The 17,940-nt window shown below is 44.1% G+C and overlaps 1 protein-coding gene across 1 annotated transcript in view; it reads left to right on the forward strand.

Annotated features, from left to right (window-relative positions):
• SPG7 (SPG7 matrix AAA peptidase subunit, paraplegin) overlaps positions 1–17,940 on the forward strand; it is a 40,774-nt gene that overhangs the window by 6,846 nt on the left and 15,988 nt on the right. Inside the window, exons 4-9 of the mRNA XM_054588970.1 lie at positions 494–735; positions 7,183–7,322; positions 8,421–8,523; positions 10,263–10,388; positions 10,754–10,916; positions 11,340–11,513. Coding sequence (XP_054444945.1) covers positions 494–735; positions 7,183–7,322; positions 8,421–8,523; positions 10,263–10,388; positions 10,754–10,916; positions 11,340–11,513 — 948 coding nt within the window. The remainder of the gene's footprint in view (positions 1–493; positions 736–7,182; positions 7,323–8,420; positions 8,524–10,262; positions 10,389–10,753; positions 10,917–11,339; positions 11,514–17,940) is intronic.

Raw genomic sequence — 17,940 nt, forward strand, 5'->3', positions numbered from 1 at the left:
TTGCAGGAGGACACATGGAATCTTCAGAGGGGTTAGAAAGGTATATCTTAAGGCAGGTGGTGGTAGAAGGTATTTGTTTTAATGCTGTTAATAATTTACACATGTGTCATAAATACTCTATCGATTATGTTCAGTATCTAATCAAACCTGGAGTACCTGAATTCGTTCTAGTTTGGGTCAGATGTGTTTTTTGGTGAAGGGGTTTACCATGTAGCTGCACTATGTGGTGGCTCTGGGAAGCTTTTTGACTTTAAAAATGGTTTTATATTATCTGAGCTAGTGGGACTTCTAAATGGAATGTTGGTGATTTTGAATGGCTTGTGATTAGTGTTTGTCTCGAACCACTTTGTTGAAAAATAAGCCAAAATGTAGGATCTTATGGGAGATGGGACACTGTCTGAGTGTTGAGCTTTTCTGACACAAGGATGTGAGGCGTTGAGGGTGGGCTTGGTCTGCAGCCTGTGTCTAACACTCCTCTGGTCCCTGCTCACAGAGGAGAGGAGGCGTAAAGAGAGGGAGGACCAGATGTACCGAGAGCGACTGCGCACCTTGTTTGTTATTGCTGTTGTCATGAGCCTACTGAATGCACTCAGCACCAGTGGGGGCAACATTTCCTGGAACGACTTTGTCAACGAGATGCTGGCCAAGGGCGAGGTACAGCGCGTCCAGGTGGTGCCCGAGAGCGATGTGGTGGAAGTGTACCTGCATCCTGGAGCTGTGGTATTCGGGCGTCCTGTAAGTGACAGCGACGGCATAAGCTTGAAAAGACCTGGAGATGTGTGTGTTACCCTCCTTTTCACTTAGTCCCCACCCATCCTCATTTCTTTTTTTTAATCCTTACCTGAGGACATGCTCGTTGATTATAGAAGGGAAAGGAGGGAGAGAAATAGCGATGTGAGAGAGAAACATTGATTGGTTGCCTCCCACACATGCCCCAGTCAGGGACCAACCCACAACACAGGCATGTGCCCTGACCATGGATCAAACCCATGACCTTTTGGTCTCCAGGATGACGCTCTAACCAACTGAGGTCCGCGGCCAGGGCCACCCTCATTTTTTTGGTCGTCATAGTCATTGAAGGTTTTTGAGTGGTGGCCCACTAAGATGGAGCTTGAAATGGAGAGAGGCAGTGCTGTCTTCATATAGAAGCTAGTGGGGTCAACAGCTGCCATGTGTCTGCACACCAAGAGGAAGAGATGGAAGCCCTGACAGAGTGACCACAGTGATGACTCCCTGGTACTAGGAACTAAGGAGACAGGTGCCATCTGCAGTCTTGAGGTTTTGTTCAGTTGGTCTGGGTGAGTGGTGTGGGCCAGCAGTCAGCAGACAGGGTAGCTTTAGCAGATATAAGTGAGATGAAATCACTAGGGGTTGGTCAAATAGAAATCTTGCAGGGGGCGGGGTGTGGGCAGGAAACTAGCAGCACTGCAAGAAGGTTGCCAAAAGCCTGGAGTTAGTAAGGATGGCCCTTGGACAGGAACGGGAAAGAAACAGAACGAGGTACTTTTTTCATTTCCCAGCTCAGGCACCCCCTCCAACCTCAGGAGAGAACCCCCGCATGGTCAGAACTGGAGATTGGTGCCCTGGCCATAGAAGAGGTGGAGGACACTGTAGAGGGGTCAGGAGGGTGGGAGTTCATGCCAGGTAGGGAGTTGGGCATCAGAGGTGGGAAGAGACATGCCTAGTAACAGTAGCCTAGTTGTCTGGCACTACTGGGAAATGAGGTGCGCATATGGAAAGTGGGCCCTAAAGTTTGACTGTGTGAGAACCCTGGGCAAGAATGAATCACTCTCTCCAACCTCTGATGCCCCCTCCTCCTCATTCTCCATTAACCACAGCACTGTAGTTGGGCCCAGGAAAGGTAACATTGATACCAGAATATTTTCTTTTTCTTTTTTTCATTCTAGACTGTAAATCCTTTTGTAACTGAAGTTTAGTTGACATACAATATTATATTAATGTTTCAGGTGCACAGCGTAGTGATTTGACATTTATATACCTTACAAAGTGATCACCACAAAGAGTACAGTACTTATCTGTCACTGTACAAAGTTACTGTTCTATTATTGAGTGTATTTCCTTTTCTGTACTTTACATCCCCATGACTTAATTATGTTATACTTCACCTTTTTGCCCATCCCTCCATTCCCCTGGCAGCTATCAGTTTTTCTGTATTTAAGAGTCTATTTTATATGTTCATTTGTTTAGTTTTTTTTAAATTCCACATATAAATAAAGTGATATAGTATTTGTCTTTCTCTGACTTATTTCACTTAGCAATATTCCCTCTATCTGTGTTGCCACAAATGGCAAGTTTTCATTTCTTTTCATGGCTGAGTAAAATTTCTGTGTATGTACACACACACACGCATTCAGTTTTTCCTTAATCATTCCTCTCTTGATGAACAGCTTTGTTGCCTCCATATTATGGCTGTTGTGAGTAATGCTCCAGTGAACATCAGGTTGCATGTATCTTCAAAAAAAAGTTTCATTTTCTTCAGATAAATGCCCAGAGGTGGAATTGCTGGGTCCTTCTTTGTCTCCTGATATAGCCCTTGTTTTAAAGACTATTTTGTCTGATACAAGTATTGCTATTCCCAGCTTTTTTTAAATTTCCATTTTCATAAAATATCTGTTTCCATCCATTTACTTTCAGTCTTTGTGCGTCTTGTGGATCTGAAGTTAGTCTCGTATAGGCAGCATGTGTAAGAGTCTTGGTTTTTTTATCCATTCAGTCATCCTATGTCTTTTGAATGGAAAACTTAGTCCATTTACATTTAAAGTAATTATTGATGAATATGTACTTACTGCAATTCTAATTGTTTTCATATTAAATTTATAAGTGGTTGGTCTACTACCTTTATTATGTTTGCCTTTATTAGTGATAGTTTTTCTTTCATATATTTTATTATTTCTAGTTTTTGTCTTTCCTTTTATACTTATAGAATTCCTCTTAACATTTCTTGTAATGCTGGTTTAGTGGCAATGTACTCTTTTAGTTTTTGCTTGTCTGGAAAAATCTTGATCTCTGCTTCAATTATGAATGATAACCTTGCTGGGTAGAATGTTGTGGGTTGTAGGTTTTTTTCCTCTCATTGTGTAGAATATATAGTGACACTCCCTTCTGGCCTGCAAAGTTTTTTATTTTATTTTATTTTTTTTTTAAGATTGTAGGGCCGGGGGAGAGAAAAAAAGGGGGAAAGGAGGGAGAAAGAGAGGGAGAGAAACATCAATATGTGGTTGCCTCTCATACACCCCCAACTGGGGACCTGGCCCACAACCCAGGCGTGTGCCCTGACTAGGAATCGAACTGTTAACCCTTTGGTTTGCAGGTCGGTGCCAATTCCACTGAGCCATACCAGCCAGGGCTTATTTTTACTTTTTCACTGATTTTGAGAGAGAGAGGAAGAAGTACAGAAAGAAAAACATCGATTTGTCATTCCATTTATTTGTGCGTTCATTGATTGATTCTTGTATGTGAGCTGACTCGGAATCAAATCCACAACTGTGGCGTATTGGTACAAGCTCCTAACCAACTGAGTACACAGTCATGGCTGGCCTGCAAAGTTTCTGTTGAAAAATCAGCTGTTAGTCTTATGGGCATTCCCTTTTATGAAACTATTTTTTTCTTGCTGCTTTTAAGTTTTTATCTTTAACTTTTAACAGTTTAATTATAGTGTGCCTTGGTGTGAGTCTCTTTGGGGTTCATCTTGTTTGACTCTCTCTGTGCTTCCCAGACTTGGAAGTTGTCTCCTTTACCCAGGTTAGGGAAGTTTTTAGCCATTATTTCTTCAAGTAGGTTTTCTGTCCCTTTCTTTCTCATCTCCTTCTTGGGACCCCTACGATTCGAATATTAGTACACTTGATGTTGTCCCAGAGGTTCCTTAGGTTATTCTCATTCTTTTTTTTCTTTTTGATCTTCCAATCAGGTGATTTCTACTATCCTCTCTTCCTGATTGCTGATCCATTCTTCTGTGTCATCTGATCTGTTTTTGATTCCCTCCAGTGTTTTTTTTCATTCAAGTTGTTCTTTCTCCAGTTCTGATAGGTTCTTTTTATCTCTTTGTTGAAGTTCTCACTGAGTTTATCCACTTGTCTAACAGTTTGATGAGCATCTTTATAAGTATTTGAACTCTTTACCTAGTAGACAGTTTACATTTGTTTCATTTGGTTTTCTAGGGTTTTGTGTTGCTTTTCAGGTTGGAACATATTCTTTTCTCCCATTTTGCCTATTTGTGTCTATGTGTTAGGTAGGTCAGCTACATTTCCTGGTCTTGAAAAAGCGGCCTTATTTAGGAGGTGCCCAGTGGTGGAATCCCCCTTGTTGGCAGAGCCAGGTGCTCCAGAGATGTCCCTATGTGGACTAGTGTGACCTCCTGTTGTGTTTGGGCCACAGCTCCTATGGACATGCTGGTAGACGAGGCTAGTCCCTGGCTGTGAGGCCTGGCCCCAACTGTTGTAGGGTCACTGGTGTGCGGGGCAAGTATTCAGTGTGGTTGGCTGAGAAGCCCAGCCACGCTATTACAGACACCCTGGTGCTGGTGCCAACTGAGGTCACCCTCTGGGTGTAGCAGGGCAGGAGCCACTTTGGAGGGGTGCCAGCCTTGATGGGTCCTTAGGGAAACACCAGGGTGGGGTGAACAGTGTTAGCAAGGTTAATGGAGAGGTCAGAAATGGTGCTTGCCAGCGTCATGCCAGCCAGGTGGAAGGAAAGTAAAGACGGGGAAAAAATGGTGCTCACCAGCACTTCTGATTCAGGAGAAAGTTCCAATAGATACCCAGTCTCTCCAGTGTACACCCTAAAATTAGTCAATGTATCACCTTCACATATGACCTAGGTGCTTTTCAAACTGCTGCTTCTCTACTGGGACTCAGAAAGAAACCCGGGTTACCTACAGCCCTTTTTTCCTCCAAGACGTTAGTCCTGCTGGTTTTTAAAGCCATATGTTGTGAGGACTCCTCATCTGGTGTGGGTCCCCCAGGCTAGGGCTTGAACCCCTTGCTCTTTGGGGATGACTTCTGCAGTTGAGATATCCCTCTCCCTTTTGAGTTACTACATGGAGAGTGGGGGTAGAGTGGGTCCTGACTAGACTTAGTCTCTACCCCTCCTACCCATCAATGTGGCTTTTTCTTTGTAGAAAAATTTGTTCTGCTAGTTTCCAGATCATTCTCAGAGATAACTTATATATCTAATTGTAGTTTTCGTGTCAGTGAGAGGAAGTGAACTCAGGATCTTCCTACTCTGCCATCTTGAACGTGAAGCCAGGAGCCTTGCTCTTGAATGCCAGTTTAGCTTGTCTGTGAAATTTTCCTTAAGATTGGTGCACTACCCCTGCAACCCAGAACATTTTCTAAAGTACTTTCCCTGTTCATGTTACTCAGTTGCCTCTGTACTGGCCTTAAGAGCTGGTTTTATTAGTGTCTTAATCTAGGATCCAATCCAAGATTTTGAATTATATTTAATTGTCATGTTTTTTTAGTCCCCTTCCCATTTTTTGCTAAAAGTTTGGACAGTGGGAAAACTAGACCAGATAAAATCATACCTCTTTCTCTGTGCTGGGAGATAGATGGGTGTTCTGGTTTTGATTCACTGGGTTCTAATGGAGCACAGGTTTACTGTTTTCCATGGTGTATTCCTCCCTTACAACGTGCTCCCAGAGCATGCCCTATGTGCTCTCTGATATCTTCTGTGGTTTTAAATATGGTTGAGATATCACGGGAATGCTTATCCTACCTTAAGATGCTCGGCTCTGGTTCCAGTGCAGTCCTGCAAGATTCTTTTTCAGATCAGTTCTCAAGCATGGTGTTTGCAGCTGGCTGTCCATTTACAAGGGCTTGTGATTTAGTTGGGGTGGTAGGATCACATAGTTTGCTGAATAGCAAAAGTTAAATTCCAGCACAGTTCAGAAATGAGTGGTGATGATAGATGCTGCTTGTCTCTGAGTACTGAGTGATCTGGCCGGCTGCTGCAGGGCCTTGCAGAAGTGAGAGGATGATTTCAGGCCTAGGTGACCAGAGAAAATTTTATGGAGGATGTGGGCATTGAATTGGCTTCTGAAAGCATACGTTGTGTTCTTGGATCTTGACATGGAAAGAGCGTCATCTCTGTGTTTTTCCCTTCTGCGCTAGTTGTGACCCCATTTTCATGGCCAGGCCAGTGATCGAGACATTGAAGTAGTTCAGATCAAATACTTGGGGACTGTTAGGTTAATTTAGCAACCAAAGTCACTGGGTGTTCCAGCACAGGTCATCATCACTATGTTGTGACTTACGGGGCCTTTCCATTTGGCTGGCCCATTGCCCCCAGAAGTGGAGCCTGACTGGCTGCTCTCGTAGTGATAGTTATTCTGCAAAAGATTGTCTGCGACTCCTAAGAGCCAGGGGGAAATCTGGTTGCTCAATTTAGATTGCAAGAACGTGATTACAACCTGAGGCTGGAACAGTTTAACTTTGGAAGGCGTGTGGCCCAGGCTCTAAAGAAAATGATGTGGGATCCTATGACACAGTCCAGGTTGGTGGGGAGAATGAGGACTACCCTACCTGTGCTCCTGCCTCTTGTGGGTTGCGCAGATATTTCTTCTGTGGAGGCTTCAGGCTAGCCCAGGGGTGCCCAATCCCTGTGACGAGATCAGCTCACTGAGATGGGACTTGGGGACTTGATGTGGACTCCCAGACTGGTTTTGAGCTTCCTTCTCAGTGAAGCCCATGTACCTGGGGGAAGTGCTGATTACACTTTAAGAAACTTTCCATCTGCTTACTCTTCCTTAGTTTCTTCTCTATCCAGGAAAGTTTTACTGAAAGAAAAAAAAAAAAAAAGACCTACTTAGTTGAATTTCAGATTCAACCAAATGGTTAAACACAACACCTGCATTTTCTGCCTTAGTAAGTGGACTGTGCATCCTCGGTCCAGTCCTGCAGACTTGTCGCTGTGTCTCTGTGCTCTGCACGCACAATTGAGTGGGGCAGGGTGCTAAGTTTAAAGTGCAGTGCCTCCTTCCGTTTTCTAAAATGTTGCTATTTGTGAAAATAAGATAAAGCACAGCTATTGAAATTTTGTTGTAATTGTGAGACAATTAAAATTTTTTAGATGTGGAAGTAGTTTCTGAATGACATCTGTATGTTTGATCGATTAGCACACTGTCCTCTTCATCACTCTCACAGTCTCTCTGCCTTCTGTCCCCAGAGGCTGGCCTTGATGTACCGAATGCAGGTGGCAAACATCGACAAATTTGAAGAGAAGCTTCGAGCGGCTGAAGATGAGCTGAATATTGAAGGCAAGGACAGGATTCCGGTTTCCTATAAGCGTACGGGATTCTTTGGAAAGTATGTTGGTCAATTTTGTTGGCCCTTGAATTAGACTAAGCTTGGCTTTATAATGTGAGAAACAAACCACAAACAAATCTGAAACCCGCCTTCCTAGAGTTAGCTAGACCCTCTTGTGGGAGGATAGATAATGTATGGACAAATGACATAATGCTGGCAAGTTTGGACATGAGTGAGCCTGTTGGAATTTGTTGTAATCACTTGCTTTAGTTGTCTGGTTGCACTTGTGAATTTAGCACATTGTGGGGCTGCTGTCTTCTACAAATAGGAAAATGGAATAGAAAGGGGAGAAACACCAGATATCCAGCAGAAATTCTTGGTTCCATGTTGCAGAAAGAATTAGAGACTGTGAGCCACAGGCCTGCACACTCCTTAATAGGAGCACATCAATCAGCACAGTCAGGGGCTCTAACTGCATGTTGGGACCAACAGTGGCTAAAAGCTGGTTAGAGAGGTTTACTGTTGACTTGTGGACGTACTTTGTAATTGTGATAAGGCTCAGTGAATGGCAGGCACATCTGTGAAGCGATGTGTCTTTAAATTCTACAATCCACTGGCTCCTGAGCGCACAGGGTTCTGAGGCTGGACCTCTGGTTTATTGTAAGAATAACAGGGGTATAGGGCAGATGGGTAGCTTCCCCTCTTCATGTGGAGGGAGACATCCGAGGGCGTACTTTTTATTCTAGGCTTACCCTGCCTTACTAACCAAAATTAATGGCCTCCTTTTGAAAACAAAATTTATCAAACATGAAAACCTGCTCTTGTTGGCTTGTTAATTATCATACAACTCTAGATAAGATGGTGAGTGGGCAGCATCAGCTATTCTGGCTTCACACCAAGATTATATACTGTATCTCCAGGATTTCCCCACTCAACCTGATAGTTTGGGAAAACTTTATGAAAGAGGGTAATTGGTAAGAACTGGACGAGGAAACCCATTTTCACAGTCATTTGTTCTACAAGTTGCTCTCAGAGGGAGGGGTAGCTCTTCTCATCCTTAAAATGTCCATGGTCCCTGTCCCTGCCTTTGTAAGGCTTGACTATCAGCTTCCTGGCAGCCATTTCTGACCCTGTAACTGCCTCTCTTTCTCTCACTAGTGCCCTCTATGCCTTGGGGATGACAGCGGTAGGCTTGGCCATCCTGTGGTATGTTTTTCGTTTGGCTGGAATGACGGGAAGGGAAGGAGGATTCAGTGCTTTTGTAAGTTGTACAAATCACATCTCATTGAGCCAGCAGTCTTAGGATTTGTGTGTATGTTCTTGCCAGATGCTGTTCCTATAAACAACTGAATAAGTTTATAGTGAAAATTCACCTGTTGGTGGAGGCCAGCCTGGAGCCATAATTTAGCAGTTCATCTTTCCTTCTGCTTGGCTGACTGGAGGGTGTACAGTAACCAACTTTAACTGAGGCCCCTTTTCCTTGACTTGTGGGGTGACTGAGCCACAGGATTTAGTCAGGCAGCTTTTTCTATAGTTTGCAGCAGTAGCTGGGCATGACTGTTTGTGGTTTCCCTACTAGCTACACTGGGACATTTTAAAGGTTGTCTCTCAAAAGTATATTCACACTATACATTATTTATTTATTTTTTTAAAAAGATTTTATTTATTTATTTTTAGACAGGAAAGGAGGAAGAGAGGTAAAGAAACATCAATGTGTGATTGCCTCTCACGTGGCCTTTACTGGGTACCTGGCCTCCAACCCAGGCATGTGCCCTGGCTGGTAATCAAACCAGCGACCCTTTGGTTTCCAGGTCGGTGCTCAATCCACTGAGCCACACCAGCCAGGGCCACGTGTACTTTAAAAGTATTCTATTATTGTGGCATTCATCATCACATGTACGTCTCCTTCCCATTAGGTTGTATATGGCCAATTAGCTGTATCAACAGAGGGGCCAGGGAGGTGGGGCCGCATCTGCAGAGGGCATCTAGTGCTTCCTCCCTGGGCACCATGGTGTTCCAATTTGATAACTCTTACATATTTTTGGCTGTTTATTTTTATTGTTGTATTTAAATAATAGATGAATTCCATGCGCATGCATCTTTTAAGAGCCTGTCTAATTATTTGCTTAGCGTTTCTTCTTAACAGTAGGTTGGTTGAGTTTACACACCTCACTAAGACCTTTAGCACTCCGGCTTGATTGATGTCCAGAAACTTACCAATTAACATTTCTACTAAGACTCCCCAGAATTGAGTGTACTACATTACTTTTTAAAAATACTTGTAGTGAATTTATTGGGGTGACATTGTTTAATATAGGCTTCATGTGTACAATTCTATACTACATCATCTGTATTTAATTACTTTTATTCATTTTTTTAAAAGATTTTATTTTCAAAGAGAGGAGAAGGGAGGGAGAAAGGGAGAGAAACATCGATATGTGAGAGAAAAATCAATTAGTTGCCTCTTGCTCACCCCCATCTGGGGACCTGGCAGGCAACCCAAGCATGTGCCCTGACAGGGAATCAAACTGGTGACCTTTTGGTTCGCAGGCTGGTGCTCAGTCCACTGAGCCACACCAGCCAGGGCTGTATTTTAATTGCTTTTATAATCAGAAAAATAAATTAAACAGTAGTGGGAAAAATCTTACAGAAATATGTTTAGATGGTTTATGCAAAAGACACTGTTAAATTACCTAGTTTGTGTGGGGGAGTTTTTAGTTTTATATTTTTAAGGCAAATTGTTAGATGCTAGACAGCTTTCTTACTGTTGATGATGTAAAATAAACATTTCCCCTTGTATGTCTGAAATGTGACCTTCACTGCCATCTGCATGAGTGGAGAGGCTGTAGGTTAGTCCCTGGGGGTGGTGGTGGGGGGTCCATGAGATCCTCCAGCAGAGGGGAGGTGGGGACGCAGGGGCAGGATGGGCAAGGCCAGCACGAAAGTTCTCATCCAGCTCTGGGAGTGCACAGCACCCTGCCCTTTTTTCTTTCTGCCCAGAATCAGCTTAAAATGGCTCGTTTCACAATTGTGGATGGCAAGATGGGGAAGGGAGTCAGCTTCAAAGATGTGGCAGGAATGCATGAAGCCAAACTGGAGGTCAAAGAGTTTGTGGATTATCTGAAGGTAAGTAAGCTCATGTGCTGAGCAGGGGATGGGCGTGGGTGCTCTCCCAGAGGGGAGAACTACATTGATCAGATCTGTGTGCTGCGTGGTAAGCTCTCTGTGCTGAGGTGGAGCACACATGCACTTCATGTGCTGGTGCCTATTGAACTGGCAGTGCAAGCTAGTGTGCAGTTATTGACCAGCAGAAGGGCTGAGAGTCAATCGTTGATTGTACTCAGAACCTCTGGGACACTGGCTTTCCCCAGGACCATGTGCACCATAGTTCATTCATGTTAGCACGTGAATTGACCTTCAGGGGATTCATTTCTTGAAAATTCTATTTGGAAAACCTGTGGTTACTGTCACGTTATCTGCTGCTTTTCTAGAGCCCAGAGCGCTTCCTTCAGCTTGGTGCCAAAGTTCCGAAGGGTGCACTTCTGCTCGGGCCCCCTGGCTGTGGAAAGACACTGCTGGCTAAGGCCGTGGCGACAGAGGCCCAAGTGCCCTTCTTGGCTATGGCTGGCCCAGAGTTCGTGGAGGTCATTGGAGGTAGGCATTGCTTTGGGGAGGGGGGCGGGGGCTGCAAACAGGCTTGCCTAACTATTTTTCCAGGTCCTCTGGACCCTGAGCCCCCGTTCTCCTTTCACATGTTCTCCCTCAGGTGGCTAAATTAATGAGGAAAGGGGGGGCATAAAGAAGGAAAAATGAAACCTCTATTATGGGGAACATTGTGTTTATGTAGCAAATTGGGTGATGATCTTCTTTAAAGCTGCTGCTTTTTGGTGGTCCCAGGAGACCTCAGGACAGGGAGCAAGCATCCTCCAATCTCCTTTGGATGGGACCTAGTTTTGTTTGCATGAGTGGACGCTTGCTGAGATTCCTCATCCTTACTGGGCAGCTCTGGACTTTGGCCCAAGAGTAGGGTTCATTTCCCATGACCTGTCTGCTTCTTGGTCCCCTGTGTCCTCTCAGGCCTTGGCGCTGCCCGTGTGCGGAGCCTCTTCAAGGAGGCCCGGGCCCGGGCCCCGTGCATTGTCTACATCGATGAGATTGACGCTGTGGGCAAGAAGCGCTCAACCACCATGTCTGGCTTTTCCAACACAGAGGAGGAGCAGACTCTCAACCAGCTTCTGGTGGAAATGGACGGTGAGCACCCTCCCCGGCTGCTTCTGCGCAGGAAGAAGGGGTTTTCAACTCTTTCAGAACAGTCATTTTCTAGTTGGATCGCACTGCTTATGTTTGTTGTTCCAGAACCTTACGCTAATGCTCATAGGCATTTTATTTTTCTCCAGTCTCTGGTCTGTACCTTTTCTTCACCTTACCACTTGCTGCAGGTGAGGGTGATAATCGGCACACAAAGAATCATTGTTTAGTAGATAACAGCTAGAAACAAGGTCAGTTTAAGAACTGTTCTTCATCTTGCTGCATTCAAGAAGCACAGCTTTTAATTTAAAAAGTCAGGGGAATAGTAGATAAAAAAAAAAAAAGAAAAACTGCTAGGAATACAAATGGCAGGTCAGGCCAGGAAGAAATTCTCCGGCCTTGAATGATCCCAGTTGACTGTGATGTTTTCTGTGTCTCTATATGCTGTCCTAGTTGAAGGGTGACCCAGACTGGGGGGTTGGCAATAGGACATTCATGGAAACCGATGCGTCTGTTACACTGAGGGAGGTCCTGGGTTCGCCACCCTTGAAAATAACCTCTGGACTGGCTTCTACACAATTCCTTCCTTCCTTCCTTCCTTTCATTCCTTCTTTCAACCCAGTAAAGGTGACATGGAATTGTTTTCTTTACAGCTACTTTGGTAAGATCCTCGTTTTGTGTTTGTATGTATAAATATGGGATGTTTATTTTTATTGTGGTGAAATATATATAAAATTTACCATTTTAACCATTTTCAGAGTACAGTTCAGTGGCATTAAGTACATTCTTCTTATTGGGCAGCCACCACCACCTTCCATCTCTAGAACTTTCTAATCCCAACCTGAAACTCTGTCCCCGTAAAACACTAACTCTCCATTCGCCTACCCCAGTCCCTGAAGCCTACCCTCTACTTTCTGTTCTAAATTTGACTCCTCTAGGGACTTCATATAAGTGGAATCATATAATATTTATCCTGTTGTGTCTGGCTTATTTCACTGAACATAATGTCCTCAGGGTTCATCGATGTTGTTGAATGTGTCAGAATTTCCTTCTTTTTTAAGGCTGAATACTACTCTATTGAATAGATAAATTACATTTTGTTTATCCATTCATCTGTTGATGGACACTTTTGGCTATTATGAATAAAGCTGCTGGGAACATGGGCATACAAATATCTCTTCATGTCCCAGCTGTGTAAGGTCCATTTTTAGCTTTTCTTTTAATCAGAATTCTATTTGTATTTTAGCTATTGTAGATGAGGGAGACACTTTTTTCCTCAATGTATTTTTGGTTCTAAAAGATCCAAAATTTGTGTATTTTCCCTTTTAAAGTGTTCTTGGTCCCTGGCTGGTATGGCTAAGTAGATTAAGAGCTGGCCTACAAACTGAAAGGTTGCCAGTTTGATTCCCAATCAGGGCATATGCCCAGGTTGTGGGCCGGATCCACAGTTGGAGGCGTGTAAGAAGCAACTGATCAATGTATCTCTCGCACATCTCTGTTTCTCTCCCTCTCTTTCTCCCCCCTTTCCCCTTTCTCTAAAAGTAAATAAATAAAATCTTTTTTAAAAAATTAAAGTGTTTTTGATTTTACATGACTAAGGGCAAAACTTTTTTTAACCTATCATTTTGAAATAATTCCAGACTTACAAATGCATTGCAGAAGCAGTCAAAAGAGTTCCTGTATACCTTCCCCCCAAGCTTTTGAAGGCTGACATGGCTGTGACCAAGATGTAGGGTGTCCGTGAAGGTTGCCTCAGCCCACGCATGTGCCTTTTCTAGTTTAGGATCCAGTGCAGCCAACATGACACATTTAATTTTTTGTCTCTTTGGTCTCTTCAGCCTGGGACGAGTTCTCCATCTTGGTTTTTGTGACCATAACATTTTCATAGTCCCATCCTTTCAGAGGACATCCCCACTGTGATGCTGTGCTATGTCCTCAGAGTTAGAGCTAGTTGGACACTTTTGTCAGGAAAAACGCAGACTTGGTGACCGTCATTGCACATGGCATTGCTGCCGCATCCCTGGTGCTGAGACTCTGACGGAGATGGCCTCAGGCCGGCATGGCGAGGCCTTTGTTGAGCAGGTCAGATGGACTGATACATATGGAAGCATTCTGTAAGCTCTGTAAACTCTCCAGTTTTAAAATTAAAGTATAATTTCTAACAAAGCTGAGGAAAGAACTGTATTGTTACACTGTAAGAACGGTTTTCCCTGGAGCTGTCTTGCAGACCTCCTATATCCCTTCTCTCTGTCTTCCATCAGTAGTATTTTCTTTTCTTTTCTTTTTTTTCCTAGTATAAAATTTTTATATTTAGAATTAGCCAGCTGGACTCAGTTTAGATGATCCCAGTTTTGTTGGCAACATCTGAAGCATCATAGTCTTGGAGCCAGTTGAGCATATGCTTTTTTCTCCCCGTTAGGCCTGATCAGGGTGTTGACCTTGGCCACATCAATGTCATACAGCTTCTTCAAAGCCTGTTTGATCTGGTGCCCATTGCCCTTGACATCCACAGTGAACACAAGTGTATTGTTGTTTTCTGTCGTCTTCATGGCTGACTCTGTAGTCGGGGGGAACCTGATGGTGGCCTAGTGGTGAAGCTTGTTTCTCCTGGGGACGCTCTTCCAAGGATGTTTAGGCTGCCTTCGGAGCCGCAGTGTCTTAGGCCTCCTGAAGGTGGGTGACATGCGGATCTTCTTTTTTTGTGTGGCTGTGGACACCTTTCAGCACTACTTTCTTTGCCTTCAAAGCCTTTGCCTTGGCTTTGGCTTTGGCTTTGGCTTTGGCTTTGGCTTTGGCTTTGGGGAGGGGCAGAGGCTTCCTTCTTAGCTTTTGGCACCATCTTCATGAAAAGGGTTTCCAGTTTCCCATCATTATTTGCTCAGGGACTATTTATGGCACAAACAATCAAGATCTGAGGAGCCATATTCCAGATGAACAGCAGCTTTCCTGAGAAGGAGTTTTCCAAATACCTCAGTGTCTTTAAAGATGTAAATAGAGTGAGCTGTCGAGAGACATACCCTCAGAGATGGGGACCCTTCAGAAGCACTTTCCAGGCCAGATTCCAGAGACCCCTACCCTGGAGTCACTTGTGCCAGACCCACTCTAACTGTTCCTCCACCTAGTGTCTGGCCATGGCAGTGGAAATCTGCTTTTCAAGTGAGGCACTATTTTATAATTTAAAAAGCTACCCTCTGCCCTGGCCAGATAGCTTAGTTGGTTAGAGCTGTATCCCAATACACCAAGGTTGTGAATTTGATTCCCACCCCATCCCTGGTCAGGGCACATAGAAGAATCAGCCAATGACTACATAAATAAGTGGAACAAAAAGTCAATACTTCTCTTTTTTCTTTTCTTTCTCTTTCCTTTCCTCTCTCTAAAATCAATCAATAAAAAGAAAAAATTAAAAAGTTATCCTCTGGGTCTCCAACTTTTTTTAATACTAATCTTTTAATATTATATCACTTAACAGTAGAATAAATTATTATTTATGGTTAGCACACATGAAAATTATGAAGGTGGTATTTTAGATTAAATTTGCAGGACTTTGTTTTTTAAGAGCTCCCTTTTTTTCCTTCAGACTAGTCATTCAGTATCAATGGTGATTGCATCTAGTAAGTCTTTAAGCTTCATTTATTTTTGATTGATTGATTGATTTTTTTTATCCTCACCTGAGGACATTTTTTTCATTGCTTTTTAGAGAAAAAAACGTTGATGTAAGAACCATTGATTTATTGCTTCCCATATGTGCCTGGACATGGGCTCCTGGACTGGGAATCATAAGCATCCACACCCAAACAGGGATTGAACCCACAACTTTCTGGTTACAGGACAACACTCCAACTAACTGAGCCACTCTGGCCAGAACACTTCATTTGTTTTGGCTGCTAAGTATGGAGATCCACCTTTATCTGGGTGACTCACAATCATGGTTCTCCTGTGAGCTGTTCTAATTTTGTCCTTGCCAGCAGATGGGCTTGCACCCAAAATAAGACTAGCTTCTCGCCTACTCATTTTCTGTTCAAATCCTCCCTTATAGTAGGACGAAAGGCTAGAAGTTGGAATCTTCCTTGCAGTTTTTGTGATTACTTATTCTAGAGGTTTCCAGATCTGAAATACACAGTGAACTGCAAATGTAAAAGCTGCAACGCCCAGTCCTTCAGCTATCAAGCTTCTTGCTAGTCCCTAGTTGATTTCCACATCTTGCCATTTGGTCAAAGATGGCAAGCACTCAGTGTAGTGCAGGTCCTTGCCGGCTGGGGTGCCACCTTCAAGGGCAGCAGTGCAGCCAGGGGAGACATGGTATGCCTTGGCACTGCGTATGAATGGGTTTCTAACTTCTTATTTTATTTCAATTTTTTATTTATTGATTTGAGGAAAAGGGGAGAGATCTTGATTTGTTGTTCCACTTTTTGTTGCATTCATTGGTTGATTCTTGTTTGTGCCTTGACCGGGGATCAAATGTACAACTTTGGTGTATTGGCATGTCATTCAGACCAGCTGAGTTACCTGGCCAGGGCCCAAGTGGGTCTCCAGCTTTTAAGAAACCATATGGGAATGCTTTTCTCTTAAGCAGCTTTCCATGATCTTTTAGTGGGTTTTCGCCTTCAGTGTGGCTTTGGTGATTGCTTCCAGAGGTGGTTTTCAAGTCCTAAAGGAATCTGAAAGACCCCTCAGGTCCTGGCTGTTGATGGTTCAGGTGGGCAGATGGCAGAGATGGGCCAGGCTGGGGGTACCAGAGCCTGAGTCCCTGAGGTCAGCTGTGACAGACCATTCTGGGACTCAGCACTGTGCATGTGATGGCTCTGCTATCAGCAGTGCCAGATTTTAATGATAGCTGCTGGTTATCTCTTTAAAAGAATAAGTAACCTTTGTGAAACTGAGTTGACAAAGGCTTTGAGAAGTCATTTGAAAGTTGTCAGGTGATTAGTTGGCTGTCCAAACCTGATGTGTCATCCAAGTCCCACTGCCCTGCCTGATGCAGTGATGTCCACATTTGTCCATCAGCTCCGACACATGGCCGTCCTAGCCTTGGACCACAGGCATACTCGTGGACTGTGGAAAGATGCTGCAGGGTTCACACTGGTCCTCTCTTCTCTGGGCCATGATTTTCTGATGTTACAATGAGGTTAAAGTCTGTGACCTCACTTGTGGTTGTGTGCCATTCTGAGTGTGACAGAGCATTATTCCTGGTGGTTACAAAGGGACCCTCACTGGCTCTCACTGGGACTGAGCACTCAGGATCATGGGAAGCAGTGCACGGCTATCTCTTTCTGCTTATATTGCTTTTTACACTGAAGACAGAGACCACCTTTCTGGGCAGGCTTGAGCCCACCAGGAAGCATTTACCAGATGGCATCTTCCTCTGAGCTGAACCTCTCTTTGCTGCCATAAAAAGAACTGCTTCTGCCCCAGGATTTGCTCATGCCCGGAATCCCTGACTGAAGGCCCGTTGTTGGGCTAGGCCAGTAGCAAATAAGTCTCTGTGTGCACAGACACAACTGAGCATTCTCAGCCCTTCAGCTGTGTCTGAAGAGTCTTTGTTACTCCTTGGGGAAGAGCAGTTTCTATTCATGGAAGTACAGAGTGCAGAGCAAATGCTGTGCCGGTCGTGAGAAAAGCTCACTGAGGAAGAGAAGTCCCCACCTCAAGGGTCAGGCAGAGTAGGCCTTGCAGGACCGCCAGACCATGTGTGAAGGGCACCTGCATCTAAGAACACTGGGCCCAGCTGAGCAAACTATAGACAGTCACCTTTTTACAGTTTGATTGGCAGAAAGAAGGCTTTGCACTGAGTGTCCTCTGCGATGGATGTGTTTGTCCAGACCTCTGTGTTAGAAAGTGTGGGAGGATGTAAACTCTGATTCTGCATGGAGTCACTAAAAAACCCCCGCTACCATGCACATGGCCTCTTCCATTTTAACCTAGGATCCATTTTACAGTAATACTTGTATAAAGTGTGAAGTTTTGGTCATGGTTCATTTTTCTGCCCATGGATGTCCAATTGATCCAACATTGCTTGTTTAAAACACTCTGCTTTCTTCACTGAATTGCTTTTCCACCTTCATCAGAGCTCAGCTGGTGTATTGAGAAGTGTCTGTTCCTAGGCTCTCTGGTCTGCTCGTCGGTCTCCAGGTCTGCTGCACCCGCACCACACAGCCTTCTTCGCTGAGCGGCCCTGTGAGACTCAACAGAAATGGAGGAGTCCTCCCACTTTGCTCTTGGCGAACAGTGTGGAAGCATTTCTTCCTTTGCCTTTTCCTGTAACTTTTAGAGTAACTCTGTTCATATCTGCCAAGCAATCCTGCTGAGATTTTGATAGGAACACTCACCTAATAGGATAGCTAGGGTAAACACTTGTGGCAATACCAGATGCTGGTGAGGATGTGAAGGAATTGGATCTCCTACTCTGCCAGTGGGAATGTGAAATGTGTAG

The sequence above is a fragment of the Pteronotus mesoamericanus genome, unplaced genomic scaffold, assembly GCF_021234165.1.
Source record: "Pteronotus mesoamericanus isolate MK-2021 breed Mesoamerican mustached bat unplaced genomic scaffold, CSHL_Meso_final scaffold_165, whole genome shotgun sequence".
Lineage (NCBI taxonomy): Eukaryota > Metazoa > Chordata > Mammalia > Chiroptera > Mormoopidae > Pteronotus > Pteronotus mesoamericanus.